The sequence below is a fragment of the Pristiophorus japonicus genome, chromosome 16 (assembly GCF_044704955.1).
Source record: "Pristiophorus japonicus isolate sPriJap1 chromosome 16, sPriJap1.hap1, whole genome shotgun sequence".
NCBI lineage: Eukaryota > Metazoa > Chordata > Chondrichthyes > Pristiophoridae > Pristiophorus > Pristiophorus japonicus.
This window is the reverse complement of record NC_091992.1, coordinates 124,721,829-124,739,270: the sequence shown is the minus strand read 5'-3', so window position 1 is coordinate 124,739,270 and position 17,442 is coordinate 124,721,829. Positions and strand designations below refer to the sequence as shown.

General features: G+C 41.6%; 1 protein-coding gene across 2 annotated transcripts in view; it reads right to left on the bottom strand.

Annotated features, from left to right (window-relative positions):
- The window catches only part of rptor (regulatory associated protein of MTOR, complex 1), a 505,194-nt gene that overhangs the window by 73,670 nt on the left and 414,082 nt on the right, over positions 1-17,442 (bottom strand). For both annotated transcript variants that reach the window (XM_070857808.1, XM_070857809.1), the window contains 3 exons: positions 9,804-9,909; positions 6,646-6,760; positions 6,424-6,548 (listed from right to left, as the gene is read on the bottom strand). In XM_070857808.1, the coding sequence (XP_070713909.1) occupies positions 6,424-6,548; positions 6,646-6,760; positions 9,804-9,909 (346 nt within the window). The remainder of the gene's footprint in view (positions 1-6,423; positions 6,549-6,645; positions 6,761-9,803; positions 9,910-17,442) is intronic.

Here is a 17,442-nt window from a genome sequence, read left to right as displayed (position 1 = left end):
GTTTGCCAGGCTCCTTTGCACCATGTTGTCAGAATATTTCCACAAGATTTAACATGATTAGCTTTCAATTAATTAGAACTTTGAAACTTGGTAAGATTAGAAAAAAAAAACAACTTCCCCCATAGGCTAGTGGGACAGGGGGACAGACTCGTGGAGAAAGGAGCTGATTTGGTCTCAATTAAGACCTTTCAATAGAAAGTTGGATTGATCTCCGTTGAGAATGGGGATTACATTCATAGAAATATTAAACACATTGATTGATTTATACTTCCAGGAGAGATTGGAGATAGAATGTAATATAGAAACATAGAAAATAGGTGCAGGAGCAGGCCATTCGGCCCTTCGAGCCTGCACCACTATTCAATATGATCATGGCTGATCATGCAACTTCAGTACCCCACTCCTGCCTTCTCTCCATACCCTCTATCCCTTTAGCCGTAAGGGCCACATCTAACTCCCTTTTGAATATATCTAACGAACTGGCTTCAGCAACTTTCTGTGGTGGAGAATTCCACAGGTTCATAATTCTCTGAGTGAAGAAGTTTCTCCTCATCTCGGTCCTAAATGGCTTACCCCTTATCCTTAGATGGTGACCCCTGGTTCTGGACTTCCCCAATGGGAACATTCTTCCTGCATTTAACCTGTCCAATCCCGTCAGAATTTTATATGTTTCGATGAGATCTCCTCTCATTCTTCTAAATTCCAGTGAATATAAGCCTAGTCGATCCAGTCTTTCTTATATGTCAGTCCTGCCATCCCGGGAATCAGCCTGGTGAACCTTTGCTGCACTCCCTCAATAGCAAGAACGTCCTTCCTCAAATTAGGAGACCAAAACTGTACACAATATTCAAGGTATGGCCTCACCAAGGCCCTGTACAACTGCAGTAAGACCTCCCTGCTCCTATACTCAAATCCTCTCGCTGTGAAGGCCAACATGCCATTTGCCGCCTTCACCACCTGCTGTACCTGCATGCCAACTTTCAATGACTGATGTACCATGACACCCAGGTCTCGTTGCACCGCCCCTTTTCCTAATCTGTCACCATTCAGATAATATTCTTCCTTCCTGTTTTTGCCACCAAAGTGGATAACCTCACATTTATCTACATTATACTGCATCTGCCATGCATTTGCCCACTCACCTAACTTGTCCAAGTCATCCTGCAGCCTCTTAGCATCCTCCTCACAGCTCACACTGCCACCCAGCTTAGTGTCATCTGCAAACTTGGAGATATTACATTCAATTCCTTTGTCCAAATCATTAATGTATATTGTAAATAGCCAGGGTCCCAGCACTGAACCTTGCGGCACCCCACTAGTCACTGCCTGCCATTCTGAAAAGGACCCGTTTATTCCTACTCTCTGCTTCCTGTCTGCCAACCAGTTCTCTATCCGCGTCAATACATTACACCCAATACCATTGTGCTTTAATTTTGCACATTAATCTCTTGTGTGGAACCTTGTCAAAAGCCTTTTGAAAGTCTAAATGCACCACATCCACTGGTTCTCCCTTGTCTACTCTACTAGTTACATCCTCAAAAAATTCTAGAAGATATGTCAAGCATGATTTCCCTTTCATAAATCCATGCTGACTTGGACCGATCCTGTCACTGCTTTCCAAATGCGCTATTAAATCTTTAATAATTGATTCCAACATTTTCCCCACTACTGATGTCAGGCTAACCGGTGTCTAATTCCCTGTTTTCTCTCTCCCTCCTTTTTTAAAAAGTGGTGTTACATTAGCTACGCTCCAATCCATAGGAACTGATCCAGAGTCTATAGAATGTTGGAAAATGACCACCAATGCATCCAATATTTCTAGGGCCACTTACTTAAGTACTCTGGGATGCAGACTATCAGGCCCTGGGGATTTAACGGCCTTCAATCCCATCAATTTCCCTCACACAATTTCCTGACTAATAAGGATTTCCTTCAGTTCCTCCTTCTTGCTAGACCCTCGGTCCCCTAGTATTTCCGGAAGGTTATTTGTGTCTTCCTCAGTAAAGACAGAACCAAAGTATTTGTTCAATTGGTCTGCCATTTTTTTGTTCCCCATTCTAAATTCACCTGATTCTGACTGCAAGGGACCTACATGTGTCTTCACTAATTGTTTTCTCTTCACATACCTATAGAAGCTTTTGCAGTCAGTTTTTATGTGCCGTGCAAGCTTACTCTCATACTCTATTTCCCCCTCCTAATTAAACCCTTTGTCCTCCTCTGCTGAATTCGAAATTTTTCTCAGTCCTCAGGTTTGTTGCTTTTTCTGGCCAATTTATATGCCTCTTCCTTGGATTTAACACTATCCGTAATTTCCCTTGTTAGCCATGGTTGAGCTACATTCCCTGTTTTATTTTTTACGCCAGACAGGGATGTACAATTGTTGAAGTTCATCCATGTGATCTTTAAATGTCTGCTATTGCCTATCCACTGTCAACTCTTTTAGTATCATTTGCCAGTCTATTCTAGCCAATTCACATCTCATACCATCGAAGTTACCTTCCCTTAAGTTCAGGACCCTAGTCTCTGAATTAACTATGTCACTCTCCATCTTATTGAAGAATTCTACCATATTATGGTCACTCTTCCCCAAGGGGCCTCGCACAACAAGTTTGCCAATTAATCCTCTCTCATTACACAAGACCCAGTCTAGGATGGCCTGTTCTCTAGTTGGTTTCTCAACATATTGGTCTAGAAAACCATCCCTTATACACTCCAGGAAATCCTCCTCCACTGTCTTGCTATCAGTTTGGTTAGCTCAATCTATATGTTGATTAAAGTCACCCATGATAACTGCTGTACCTTTATTGCACGCATCCCTAATTTCCTTTTTGATGCCATCCCCACTACTGTTTGGTGGTCTGTACACAACTCCCACTAGCGTTTTCTGCCCTTTGGTGTTCCGCAGCTCTACCCATACAGATTCCACATCATCCAAGCTAATGTCCTTCCTTACTATTGCGTTAATCTCCTCTTTAACCAGCAACGCTACCCCACCTCCTTTTCCTTTCTGTCTATCCTTCCTGAATATTGAATACCCCTGGATGTTGAGTTCCTAGCCTCGGTCACTCTGGAGCCATGTTCATTAGCATTTGGAATCCCCAAGTGGTATGGTTGGGAGTGGAAGAATGGTAAGAGCTCATGATAGAATCACATATGGACACTGGATGGAGCTTGACTGGATTTTATGCGCTTATGGTTTCTAGCATTGAATGCAACTTGGGAGCAGATTTTCCACGAGGGACAGATTTTTGGCAGGGTTTTCGCTGCAATTTGACCCTCCGCGGCAAAAACCTCGGAATCCTCGGGTACCTGTTTGCGGCAGCGCTTCCAAGTACCGCCGGAGAGAGGTGCACCGACATGTAACGACACGGACTGCGTTACTGTCGTACTTTCGGCTCTCTCCCGACCCATACGCCGTGCCCAGAATACCGACAAGTCAAACCTGTCGGTGCAGCCCTGCTAGCAGTGGTAAGTATGAAAACCTGCAAAAGTAAGTAAAAAGTTTTTATTTTTTAATTCTTTTTCAGCGATTTGTTAGTTCAGGGTTTTGTGTATGTTTTTGGAATGTTTTTTTGCAATTCTCACCCCCCCCCCCCCCCACCTTCCAAGCAGCACTCCCAGCCCCAGACTAAATTTGGCGAAACTCGCGGTTTGCGCCACGAATCCTCATGCAACACCCCCCGGCGCAGATGTAAAATATGAAAATTCGGCCTAAAAACGGTAGTGCAGCGAAAACGGTAAGTTTCACGTATTGCTACCCTTTTTGCCGAAAAACACCGAAAACTGAAAATCCGGCCCAAAAGTATATGTTGTAACTTGCATCTTTGGAGTAGGGTACAACTTTCACTTAGATCAGTTTCAAACAAAATACTTTAGCAATTAGTGTATTTTAAAACTGGCAAACGCAAATTTTCACCAGGGGGATAATTAGATAGTAAAGAAAAAAGTACTTCATTGGCTGTAAAGTTCTTTGAGAGGTCGGTGGTCGTGAAGAGCATGATATAAATGCAACTCTTCTCTTTTTATAAGACTTTTGTAATTTGTGAAGAGTATTGAAGGAATGCCGTCATTCAACTTACATTCTATTACGCACCTGAAGTGCGGCTCATAACCAAAGCACTTCTAGTTTTTATTAACAAGAACATTGCTACTGACGCACAACACTCAATAGGAATGAAGAAAAATAAAATAAGCTATCTTAAGATCCAGTATCGAGTTGTTTAGATACAGGGAGCAGATCAAAACACTTTCATCTACCTCCTGCCTGCAGCACTTGATTGCAGAGGTGGCAAGTTCATCAGGCAATGATTTACAAGCCTGCACCACGCTACATCCATATCTGAGGTCTGTCCAATGCCTCCAAGTTGTCTTTTTCATTCCAAGTGAAGTATAGGCTCATCAATATTTTGCACATTGTTAGTATTATGTCCTTAACCTTGTACCCCATGGGTCCTACACATCCCAATATTCTATTTTCTTGACAATTGATTCAGTGTAAAGTGACATGATGTTCTACTTCTGATCGATTAGCATACCCAAACCACAAAGCTGTGTTCATTTGGATTGTGTTTTTATTCTGGTTAGATTCTCCTAAATTGGTTCTTACAACAGAATTTAAAAAAATCTACTGCAGATGTCAAGCCTATAGCTCTTAAATTTCCAGTTTTTTGAAAAAGCCAATGTACATTCATCACTGCGCCAGTAGTGTATTTCCAGATCATACAATAGATTTCTGGATATTTGTTTGTCAAAGAAATGTACTCCCACATTAGCTATTATCAAGGCCTGGCACCATTTATGTCTTCAATATTTCTACCCTCCATTTTAATATTCTCAAATACAACCCATCCCCATCTAAAACAGATGACTTGTTAATCTTCAAGTATTTCAGTTTATTATAACCAAGTAAAAAGCTCCACCATAATAGCCTCCTATTTTAACCAACCCTTTAAAATTCATTTTCTCCCCGCTCTAAAAGAGGATTTAAACAGAATAATAATGTAATATTGAAATTTTATTTAACTAGCTTTATTTGCTCAGTCAGTTCAATCTGCTAAAATGGACGGGATAGGACCTTGTCCTGCAATGAGAGCAGAGAGCTCGTTGAACTCTCACCATCTCAATTGAGACGAGTTCTTTGTCCCCTTGGAGAGCAGGAACTGTTAAATTTCTACAGATTTAACTCGATTAATATTGCCATTTCCTGTGATGATCTTTTCACATCTTGAAGTAAAACAAAGTGCTTAGTGAATAGCACTGAAACTAGAAAAATACATCAATATCCTGTACAGTCAGACAGAAATTTCAAATCATACATAACATGGAAAGGAAAGGGTTTGTTTTCCTCCAGAGTCTTTAGTATGGAATGAATATAATTTAATGAATACGCAATTCAGAAAAATCTGATTTACCTAATTATAATTTTAAATATGCAGTCTTGGTACCGAGCCAGGTTAAGATGCGCATATTGACAAATAAAATGTATTATGTCAGTATATGATTTTATGGTTTATGCAATATGCATAAATCTTGTACTGTGCATTGGAGGGGAAAGATCCATCTTCACATTTTATCAATTTCGTACTCTCCATTTGACAGTAACACGTGGATCAGAAGTGTTTGTTATTTAAAAAAAATTAAATACCAATTACTATCTTAACGTGAAATAAATTGTACAAAGTCAATACTGAGCATAAACTGATTTTAAATATAGCTTCACAATATTGTTTCATTTGTCTGCACAAGAATGAAGATGCACGTTGTGATCTTCACAACGCAGGATGTTTGACGTCAAGCCTCGAGAGTAGGAATGCAAAAAGACAATGTCGAATTCAGCAAGTTCCAGTAATCTTCTGACGTCCTTAAGGGAAAATCAATCTATTTCAATAAAGCATGCTTTTGTGCATCACTCTTTAGGTGAAAGCAAGACTGTGCATGAGTGAATAATTCCTGTTAATTATTGGAAACAAACAGAAAAAGAAATATCTTTGTAAAGTGTTGGAATAAAAAGACAAAGCATCAAAAAAAGTATAGAATCCTGTGGTGATATTCTGAAAGAAGATTCATAGAAATACGACTCCTTATAAAATGTCACATTGTCAGCACTGATCACAGCAGCTGTTATCAAAAGATTCAAAAAAATGTTTTCGGAAGACCAGAGTAACAAGTGGAATCTTGAGTTATAGCCAGAACCTAATGGCAAACAGGTTTCAGAATCTCACTATTCCTGAAACACCTTAACCTTGATGTCGGCTGCCAAGAACATCAAGCGCTATACTAGATATTTAAATCAGAACCATCCATATAGTCAGCAGCAAATGCCCAGCTGCACGTTGACACATTAGCGATTAAAACCAAAAGGTTATCTGCTGTGAGGTCAAAACTTTACACATCATCGTACTTACTTTATTAAAGCTATTTTACCTGTGGCAGAGAGGAGCAGAGAGAAATCCTGTCCATTCAGGTATTCCATAGCAGTAATCCTTGTGTACCGAGGATTTCCATTGTGGAAATAATCAAGCTTTTCTCCTTTCTCCCAATCCCAAAAACTTCAAAGAAATAACAAAACCAGAATCAAAACGCTGTTGGACGAGCTAGAATGACTACGGTATTGAAATGATTTGCTGTAGCTAGAATCGCTCTTACCATATACTGTCTTTGTCAGCTACCGCTATACAGGGAGTAAAAGGATGAAACTTCACTACAGAAGGCACGCCCGGGTTTCTGTTGATGAAGATCTGGTCGTCCAATCTTGTAATACCTAGGTAGGGAGAAAGAACCTGGCTAACTTCACATTTAGAAAAAAAATCATGTTCTTTTAGGAACAGTAGTTATAAAACAGCCTTCAGTTTCCTTCTTCCCTTTCATCCTCATAATAGTCAGCACTATAAAACAGCTCTTAATAGAATCCCCGGGAGCAGGGGACCTGAACGATGTATCACAGCTGAAGGTGCCTTAAAGAGAAAGGGTCAATGGCTGAATATCAATGGCCCGGATTATGCAGTCCCCATGACAGCCCTTGGAAAAGACCCCACAAGTTTTGGGCATGGGTGAAAACCCAGAACCTGTGATCGGTCACGGTTTGCCTCGACAGATCTACAGCACAGACCTAAAAATCTCTTTTGTTGCTGCAGAGTTGGCTATTTGCCCAATAAATTTCCACGAAACCCTTACACCTGGTAAAAAAAAAAAAAAAAAAAACAGGCCTAGGACCTGCTTTCATCAGTTTAAACTAATTTTTTATTTTAAGATTCATTATGTAAGTTTTGGCCCAGATTAAAATGTTTAAAATTATTTTTCAATAATGTAAATGCTTTATTGAAGGGACTTTTAATTAAATGTGAAAATGGGGACATTTATTTTTATTCCAGTTATTTGGGGATACTTCATATGCTTTCAGGGATTCTGTTCGTAAATGGAATACCCATAAGCATATTAGGAATCCTCCTTTCTGATTGGAGGACTTGGCCCATGTGATCCCAGGGATACTTCCGAACCGCCTGCGTACCTGGGACCATGGGCATTTACACAGGCAGACGCCTGGAGGCCCAGGACCCGAAGTCTCCGAAGCCCGGGAGGCTGAAGTAGACACAAATTTTAATTTTTTTATTTTTATAAATCGGGTGGGAGGCGTTCTCCAGAGGTACGCCTCCGACTGCAAATTCCGCCCCAATATCTTGCAAAAAGTTTAGTACAAAGTGATGGCACACATTGCACACAAATAGAAAAATGGCTTCATTCAAATATGATGGCAACAGCATGCAGTGGAGCTCTTGGAATAAACGGAAGCAGGCACCCATTAGATTGAACGGATGGAGATTGAGACGGGCTCCTGAATGTGCATGTGATACTCTCTGTCAGGGTTCCCGCTATGTGCTGCACCCAGGCAATTCCATACGTCAAGGCACAGAAACTGGAACATTTGTTATATGGTACCTCCCCTGTGTAAGCTACGACACAAAGTGAACTGTGCCAAATGTCAGTAGTAGGATCTGTAGGATTCAAGGGACAAATGATCCGGAGAGGGGTTTAGCTGCTCTATTTACAAAATCACGAGCAGCCACCACACATCTTAATTTAAACTGGGGACTTTTTCTGCCTAAGGCACTTATAACCATCCAGAACGCAACCACCTGACAATATGTGGTACAATACAATACAATACAATACAAGGCTATCCATGCAGCACTCGAACCGTGACACTGCCCCATGAATTCCTCTCACATCCTCTCCATTGCTGCAATTCTGGGAATGAGACAAGTTGATCTTGTTCTCGCCAAGGTAAATGTGAAACGTTCTGCTGATGCTTTGTTGAATTTGACCCCCTTCCAGCGTGTCCTAGGCCTCCATCCCACCATTTCATCCCCCGACAGCCTCCTCCTTGGTTGTGCTGTGGTGGGCTCATTCTGCCGCCATTACTCACTCGGTCACATTCCTCGCCTCATGTTTCCCACCTGCCTCGCTACGAGGTGCGCGCTGGTGACTCGAGCTCCTTTCTATTCACTGATGCTACTTCGTTCCCCATCCTCATCTTTAAAGTGGTGCTGCCTCTCAGCATCGTCCCGTTCAGAGCTGGGGATACACCTCTCTCTCTCATTGGCCAGGTGCGCACTTCCGTTGCTCCCTTGCTGCTTCAACCCTCTCCCCCACCTGTGCTCACTCACAACATTGGGCCTATTCTGGACAACTGTCCTGCTGATTTGGGCACCTTATCCAGTAAAGAATAAAGCGCTCACAGCCAATGAAGTAGCGACATCTCCTATGAGAGTCCAACTATTCAGCCCTTTGACTCAAGGAGATGTGGTCTGACTGGGTGTTGAGTAGCGCAGCATGAAAGTGGTGGCAGGATTCAAAACTAAACTTCACACCCAACACAATCTCTACCTGTACCACCAATTTTCTCAGAGAACCAGTCAATAGACTCCTTATTCCAATTTCCTCCCTTCTACCTCCTCACCCAATCCTCTTAATTGCTAAAATCTCTTTTAAAATACTTTCCCAATCTTCTTAATGCTAAAAAATATTTTATAATGGTAATGACACTAATAAACAAATACATCCCTATGCTGACTTGAAAATCATTTTTGTCACCCGTTGACCGTTCCCAATTATGCATATACCCTCATCCTCTAATTTATTTTTCCATTGTCAAGTACCTAAAGATGAATTCACTCAGTTAATTTTTTTCACTTTTTTCTTTACCACCTTCTCCTGAATTAATTTACATTGTTCCCCACTTGATTTTGTTTCTAATTGGATTCATTTCTACTCTCTGTAGTTCATGTTCTTCAAAACAGATTTCAAAAATTAATTACCAGCTACTGTGTAAAGTAAATTTATTTTTTCACCTGAATGTGCTCTAACTTTAGATGCCTTTTCTCAGTTCACTGCGGCCGTAGAGGCTTTGAGAGTTATTTTCATTGACGAACCCAATGCTTAATGCAAAAAATCCAATATATACTGTCCTGTATCACTGATGTTCAGGTGAAAGATGGTTTTGGCTAATGACATGGTATTTCTTATCCCAAATTATACATCCACACTGAAATCTAAAATAAAAGCTCTCTGCTCAAAGTTGTGCAAGTTTGAAATGTCAAACTTGTAACCTCTTGATTGTCTGCCCAATTCTTAAATCTAACACACGTAGCACCAATGTTGAATTTTTGAATTCACTTTGTTTCTGTAGATTATTCTAAATGCGAACAAGTCAATAACTCTCAATATTTCGTGTTTAATTATTTAAAATAAAATACTTCCCACTGCAATGTACCTTCATTAAAAGTGACAACTGGTACGTGGCTCACCTTTCTGTATAATCCGTTCAGCTCGTTTTCTAACTCGTCCATTACGTAAAAATCTCCATTCTCGCTCCTTCCGGACCAGGCTCTCGACATCGTGCTCCTCTGGAATCTGTATAGAATGAGGCATAATCAGCATAAACTCAGCATTTAATAGCTCGAAAGCTATGTTGTAAAACAGCATTTGCAGCGACACTAGTCACAGACGGTCAAACTTCATACTAATTAGTTCCCACAGAATTATGTAAATAGGGCAGTCAGGAATTTGACAAAATTAACGACGCTTAAAATTTTTAATCGCAATTAATCTCTGTTTTAATCGCGACAACTCTCTAACCGGCAGGTCATGAATGCAGGTTAGATGGTTACTGAATGGAACAGCAGGCTGACTGGGACACATGGCTGATGTAGAGGCCTCGGGCTTTATGATGAACACCATTGAAAGACACTGCTGTACTCACTTATGTGCAGAATAACCTGCATTTATGTAGTGTCTTTCACATCTCAGGATGTCCCAAAGTGCTTTACAGCCAATGAAGTACTTGGACATAATGGCTGCACATGTGCAGAATATGACGTCTGCACATGTGCAGAAACAGAATGTTTGCACAGCCACAGAACATAATGGCCGCACATGCTGAGATGAAGGTAATTATTTGCGCATGCGCAGAAGCTTATGGTAAGGAATTGCGAGGTTTATGCAAGGCTGTAGGCGGCTCCACCTTCTGCGATTGAAGCGCATTAATTCACTAAAAGATTTTATGCGTTAATTGCAGAGGTTAACTGCGATTAATTGGTAGCCCTATTAAAAATAGATGGCATTGCCACTCATTGTTAACGGGTATTAAAACTTACTGAGCTCCTTACTCAAAGGACATGGTCAAAAAGGGTTGAGACGAAACATTTAGAATGAATAGTTGAAGGATGCAAATGGATGAAATAATAATGGACGAACATATATGTGATCTTACAAAAAATAAGCTGAAGAATTAAGCCAAATGTTGGAACTAACACAAGTAGTCTTGGTTACTATTTATTTACAACTTGAAGATTTGAATGTTCCCAGTTCTTTTCTCTCGATCCTGAAGGGCTTGATTGGGGTACAGTTTCTCAGGAATCTATGCCCCCAGTACCTCACTATATTTGGTGGTTTACATTTATGAGCCTAAACACTAATGCCTGGATTTTCCTCCAATATACCACAGGACAGTTGGAAATATGAGGGTGGTGGAGAAGGGAAGATGGGGCAGGGAGGTCTACCACTAGATCCCACCATTAAAAATTAGAATTCTCCACCAACCCCCAGCAAGGATCTTGGCCAATCACCCCTGACTCACCCCGCCACATTTAAATCACAACAGGGGAGGGGAGAGTGCAGGGGGACACCACCAGGCTATGGAAACCAGCTCATTTCCCTGTCCGCCCAAGCTGTGCCATTAATCCCAGAGGAATTGGCAGGTTGCTGGCAGTTCCAAGATGCTGGGGTCACAAAACTAGGTGGGACTGAGAGTTGTGAGGAGGATGCAAAGACGCTGCAAGATGATTTAGATAGGTTGAGTGAATGGGCAAACACATGGCAGATGCAGTATAACATGGATAAATGTGAAGTGATCCACTTTGGTACGAAAAACATAAGGACAAAGTATTATTTAAATGGTGATGGCTTGGCAAGTGTCGATGTACAGAGGGACCTGGGTTTCCTCGTATACCAGTCATTGAAAGCAAACATGCAGGTGCAACAAGCAATTATGAAGGCACATGGCATGTTGGCCTTCATTGCCAGAGGATTTGAGTACAGGAGCAATGATGTCTTACTACAGTTATACTGGGCCTTGGTGAGACCGCACCTGGAGTATTGTGGGCAGTTTTGGTCTCCTTACCTAAGAAAGGATATACTTGCCATAGAGGGAGTGCAGCGAAGGTTCACCAGACTGATTCCTGGGACGGCAGGACTGTTGTACGAGGAAAGATTGGGTCGACTAGGCCTGTATTCACTAGAGTTGAGAAGAATGAGAGGGGATCTCATTGAAACGTGTAAAATTCTGACTGGGTTGGAAAGACTGGATGTGGAGAGGATGTTTCCCCTGGCTGGGAAGTCTAGAACAAGGGGTCACAGTCTCAGGATACGGGGTAGGAAATTTAGGACCGGGATGAGGAGAAATTTTTTCACTCGGAGGTTGGTGAATCTGTGGAATTCTCTACCACAGAAGGCTGTGGAGGCCAAGTCACTGAATATATTTAAGAGGGAGATAGATAGATTTCTAGAAACAAAAGGCATCAAGGGTATGGGGAAAAAGCGGGAATATAGTGTTGAGATAGAGGATCAGCCATGATCATATTGAATGGCGGTGCAGACTCGAAGGGCCGAATGGTCCACTGTTGCTTCTATGTTTCTATGCTGTCGGTGCAATCTCAACGACTAACGGCATTAAAAAAATAATAGCCAAAAAATGTAATGCGTCAATCGCAGATTAATTAATTCACAGATGTATTAATAACCAAAAGCATAGCACGGATCACCATTTGCATGAACATAGTAAATAAAATATAACATCTCTCTGGATGCAATTAGTACTGAAATACTAACACTGTCCTATATAAAATGAAAAAAATATTTTAAGTTAACTGAAAGGTGATGGTGTTAATTTTCACAAGTATCAGACCAAATATAAAACACACGTTTAAATTAAAATGTCAAAAAGTACAAGCGATTTTGAATGCTTTAAACCAATTATTGAAGATTGTTAAAAAAAAAATACCGAAAATGCAAAAGGAGGCAATAAGCCATCAATGCAGAAGGATTATTGAAAGGTCCACATCTCGAGAGGGATCCTTTACAGATTTCCAGCACATAGGATCAACTATTTGAAAAAAGTAACAAGAACGTGATGAGAGAAATCACGCAAAGGGTATTCAAATGTGCCTTTTCAAAGATTTGGAGACACAACTGAGAACTGGGGTCGAGCGTACTGTGATCTGTGAGGTTAAAGAAGGAACATATTCCGCTGCTTATTTGTAATGAAACTCCGAGAACTGTTCAGGATCTAATTTGACCTCTGGCTCCACCAATAGCCAATACAAAGATTCTGCTCGATACATAAAAATAGGAACATACAATACCTGACCGAACGGCAATGACGAAGTCTTCAACAAAATGTTGGTGGCAGTCATCATCCAACCAAATCAATTTTAATTAGATGCCACAGCACTAATTATTGAAAAAGGGACTAGAAACATAGAAATTTACAGCACAGAAGGAGGCCATTTCGGCCCATCGTGTTCACGGCCGACAAGGAGCCGCACAGCCCTCGGTCAGCTGCCCTTAATGTTACATATAAACCTATGAACAATGGCAGAAAGGCAAAGAGCACCCAGCCCAGCCAGTCCGTCTCACACAACTGCAACATCCCTTATACTGAAACCTTCTCGACTCCACCCCAACCGGAGCCATGTGATCTCCTGGGAGAGGCAAAAAAACAGATAGAAACCCAGACCAATTTAGGGAGAGAAAAAAAAAATCTGGGAATATTCCTCTCCGACCCATCCAGGCAATCGAAACTAGTCCAGATCATCACCCTGGCTGTATTTGATTCCCTGCAGTACTTACCATTATATCTGCGCCGGCCAACAAAAGAATGATACTTAAAGGGCTGACGGTGGATGGGCAATGGCAAACATTTAAGGATCACATGGATGAACTTCAACAATTGTACATCCCTGTCTGGAGTAAAAATAAAATGGGGAAGGTGGCTCAACCATGGCCAACAAGGGAAATTAGGGATAGTGTTAAATCCAAGGAAGAGGCATAAAAATTGGCCAGAAAAAGCATCAAACCTGAGAACGAGGAGAAAATTAGAATTCAGCAGAGGAGGACAAAGGGTTTAATTAGGAGGGGGAAAATAGAATATGAGAGGAAGTTTGCTGGGAACATAAAAACTGACTGCAAAAGCTTCTATAGATATGTGAAGAGAAAAAGATTAGCGAAGACAAACAAAGGTCCCTTGCAGTCAAAATCAGGTGAATTTATAACGGGAAACAAAGAAACAGTCTATCGATTCTGGATCAGTTCCTATGGACTGGAGGGTAGCTAATGTGACAGCACTTTTTAAAAAAGGAAGGAGAGAAAGCCTGACATCAGTAGTGGGGAAAATGTTGGAATCAATTATTAAAGATGAAATAGCAGTGCATTTGGAGAACAAAGAAAGCAATTGAACAAATACTTTGGTTCTGTCTTCACGAAGGAAGACACAAATAATCTTCCGGAAACACTAGGGGACCGAAGGTCTAACGAGAAGGAGGAACTGAAGGAAATCCTTATGTGTCAGGAAATTGTGTTAGGGAAATTGATGGGATTGAAGGCCGATAAATTCCCAGGGCCTGATAGTCTGCATCCCAGAGTACTTAAGGAAGTGGCTTGGAAATAATGGATGTATTGGTGATCATTTTCCAACAGTCAATTGATTCTGGATCAGTTCCTATGGACTGGAGGGTTGCTAATGTAACACCACTTTTTAAAAAAGGAAGGAGAGAGAAAGCGGGGAATTAGAGACTGGTTAGCCTGATATCAGTAATGGGGAAAATGTTGGAATCAATTATTAAAGATGAAATAGCAGCGCATTTGGAAAGCAGTGACAGGATCGGTCTAAGTCAGCATGGATTTATGAAAGGGAAATCATGCTTGGCAAATCTTCTGGAATTTTTGAGGATATAACTAGTAGAGTGGACAAGGGAGAACCAGTGGATGTGGTGTATTTGGACTTTCAAAAGGCTTTTGACAAGGTCCCACACAAGAGATTGGTGTGCAAAATTAAAGCACATGGTATTGGGGGTAATGTACTGACATGGATAGAGAACTGGTTGACAGACAGGAAGCAGAGAGTCGGGATAAATGGGTCCTTTTCAGAATGGCAGGCAGTGACTAGTGGGGTGCCACAGGGCTCAGTGCTGGGACCCCAGCTATTTACAATATACATCAATGATTTAGATGAAGGAATTGAGTGTAATATCTCCAAGTTTACAGATGATACTAAGCTGGGTGGCAGTGTGAGCTGTGAGGAGGATGCCAAGAGGCTGCAGGATGACTTGGACAGGTTAGGTGAATGGGCAAATGCATGGCAGATACAGTATAATGTGGATAAATGGGAGGTTATCCACTTTGGTGGCAAAAACATGAGGGCAGATTATCTGAATGGTGACAACAAGATCTGGGTGTCATGGTACATCAGTCATTGAAAGTTGGCATGCAGGTACAGCAGGCGGTGAAGGCGGCAAATGGTATGTTGGCCTTCATAGCTAGGCGATTTGAATATAGGAGCAGGGAGGTCATACTGCAGTTGTACAGGGCCTTGGTGAGGCCTCACCTGGACTATTGTGTTCAGTTTTGGTCTCTTAATCTGAGGAAGGACGTTCTTGCTATTGAGGGAGTGCAGCGAAGGTTCACCAGACTGATTCCCGGGATGGCAGGACTGACATATGAGGAGAGACGGGATCGACTGGGCCTGTATTCACTGGAGTTTAGATGAATGAGAGGGGATCTCATAGAAACATTTCAAATTCTGACGGGACTGGACAGGTTAGATGCAGGAAGGATGTTCCCGCTGTTGGGGAAGTCCAGAACCAGGGGTCACAGTCTAAGGATAAGGGGTAAGCCATTTAGGACCGAGATGAGGAGAAACTTCTTCACTCAGAGAGTTGTTAACCTGTGGAATTCTCTTCTGCAGAGAGTTGTTGATGCCAGTTCGTTAGATATATTCAAGAGGGAGTTGGATATGGCCCTTACGGCTAAAGGGATCAAGGGGAATGAAGAGAAAGCAGGAAAGGGGTACTGAGGTGAATGTTCAGCCATGATCTTATTGAATGGTGGTGCAGGCTCGAAGGGCCGAATGGCCTACTCCTGCACCTATTTTCTATGTTTCTATCCAGTCTAATCGCAATTCTAGGTCTGTAACCCTACAGGTTACGGCACTTTAAGTGCCCATCCAACCATCTCTTAAAAGTGGCGAGGGTTTCTGCAAAATGGATGCAGAAGTTTAACTGCAGGTTTGTGAGTGTTCCAACAGCTACAGATACTTTGGAATGTCTACAAAGCAATCATATGGCGAGAAGATTGATATCTTGAAAAACAAAGGTGGCCAACTGCCTATTCAACAAGTAAAAATAAAGACTTTGACAAATATTCCAGGGCCCCTCCTCGTCAAAGAACATGACCCTATAAGGAACTTGGTTGAGGGAAGGGCGGCGAAAGAGAGTCAATACCTAGATAGAAACATGTTTCTTTCAGTTTAACAAAAGGAAGCTATGCAAGGCTGCCCCAAAGCCTCAGCTGATTGTGGCAATGAGTTGCTGTGTCATACAGACCAGGAACATACCAGGGATTAAACCACTGGCTGTGCTGTGCCAGCCAAGTGCAACCAATAGGCACAACAAAAAGCCTCAAATACCCTGGAAATCAGTCAATAGTCGAAGTTCCTTATCATTGTTCACATATCTTTGCTGGAAGTGCACGAGTCCACAAAGGGTAAGGGCAGGAATCAGCTCAGCTGTGCGCTTACTTTCCAATAAATTGTCCTAGAGATTGCCAAAGAACACAGTGTGCTAGTGCGAGAGAAATTGCTCCTGCTTTGATCCAGACGGTGAAAAGACATTTGTTGTATGGTATCTTTTTTGAAAACAGTCTAATGTTAGCTTAAGTTTTTACTTCCTAGTGAGTGCTTTATATAATTGAACTAAATTCAATACATCATTAAGGGACAAATACTCCCAACCCTGCGAACTTTTATCTTGTGCAGTAACCTTTTAGGTGGTACCTTATCAAATGCCTTCTGGAAATCCAAATACATCACATCAACTGGTGGCCCTTTACCCACCCTGCTCGTTACATCGTCAAAGAACTCCAGCAAATTTGTCAAACATGATTTCCCTTTCATAAAACCATGCTGACTTTGCTTGACTGCATTATGATTTTCTAAATATCCTCCTGCGACTTCTTTCAGGATGGACTCCAGCATTTTCTCAATTACCGATGTTTGACTAACTGGTCTATAGTTTCCTGCTTTTTGTCTCCCTCCTTTCTTAAATAGGGGCGTTACATTTGCGGTTTTCCAGTCCACTGTGACCTCTCCAGAATCCAGGGAACTTTGGTAGATTACAACCAATGCATCCACTATCTCTGCAGCCACCTTTTTTTAAGACCCAAGGATGCAGGCCATCAGGTCCAGGGTACTTGTCCACCTTTAGTCCCATTTGTGTGGCTGGTACTTTTTCTCTAGGGATAGTGATTGTTTTAAGTCTAACCCCCCCCCACCCTCCCCCCGCAAATAGTTCCTTTGATCATCAATTATTGGGATGCTTTTAGTGTTTTCTACCGTGAAGACCAATACAAAATATTTGTTCAAAGTCTCCACCATTTCCCTGTTTCCCATTATTATTTCTCCAGTCTCGCCCTCTAAGGGACCAACATTTACTTTAGTTACTCTCTTCCTTTTAATATACCTGTAGAAGCTCTCACTGTCTGTTTTTATATTTCTTGCTAGTTTACTCTCATAAACTATCTTCTCTATCATTTTTTTTAGTCGTCCTTTGCTGGTTTCTAAAAATTTCCCAATCCTCTGGCCTTCCACTATTCTTCCCAACATTGTATGCCTTT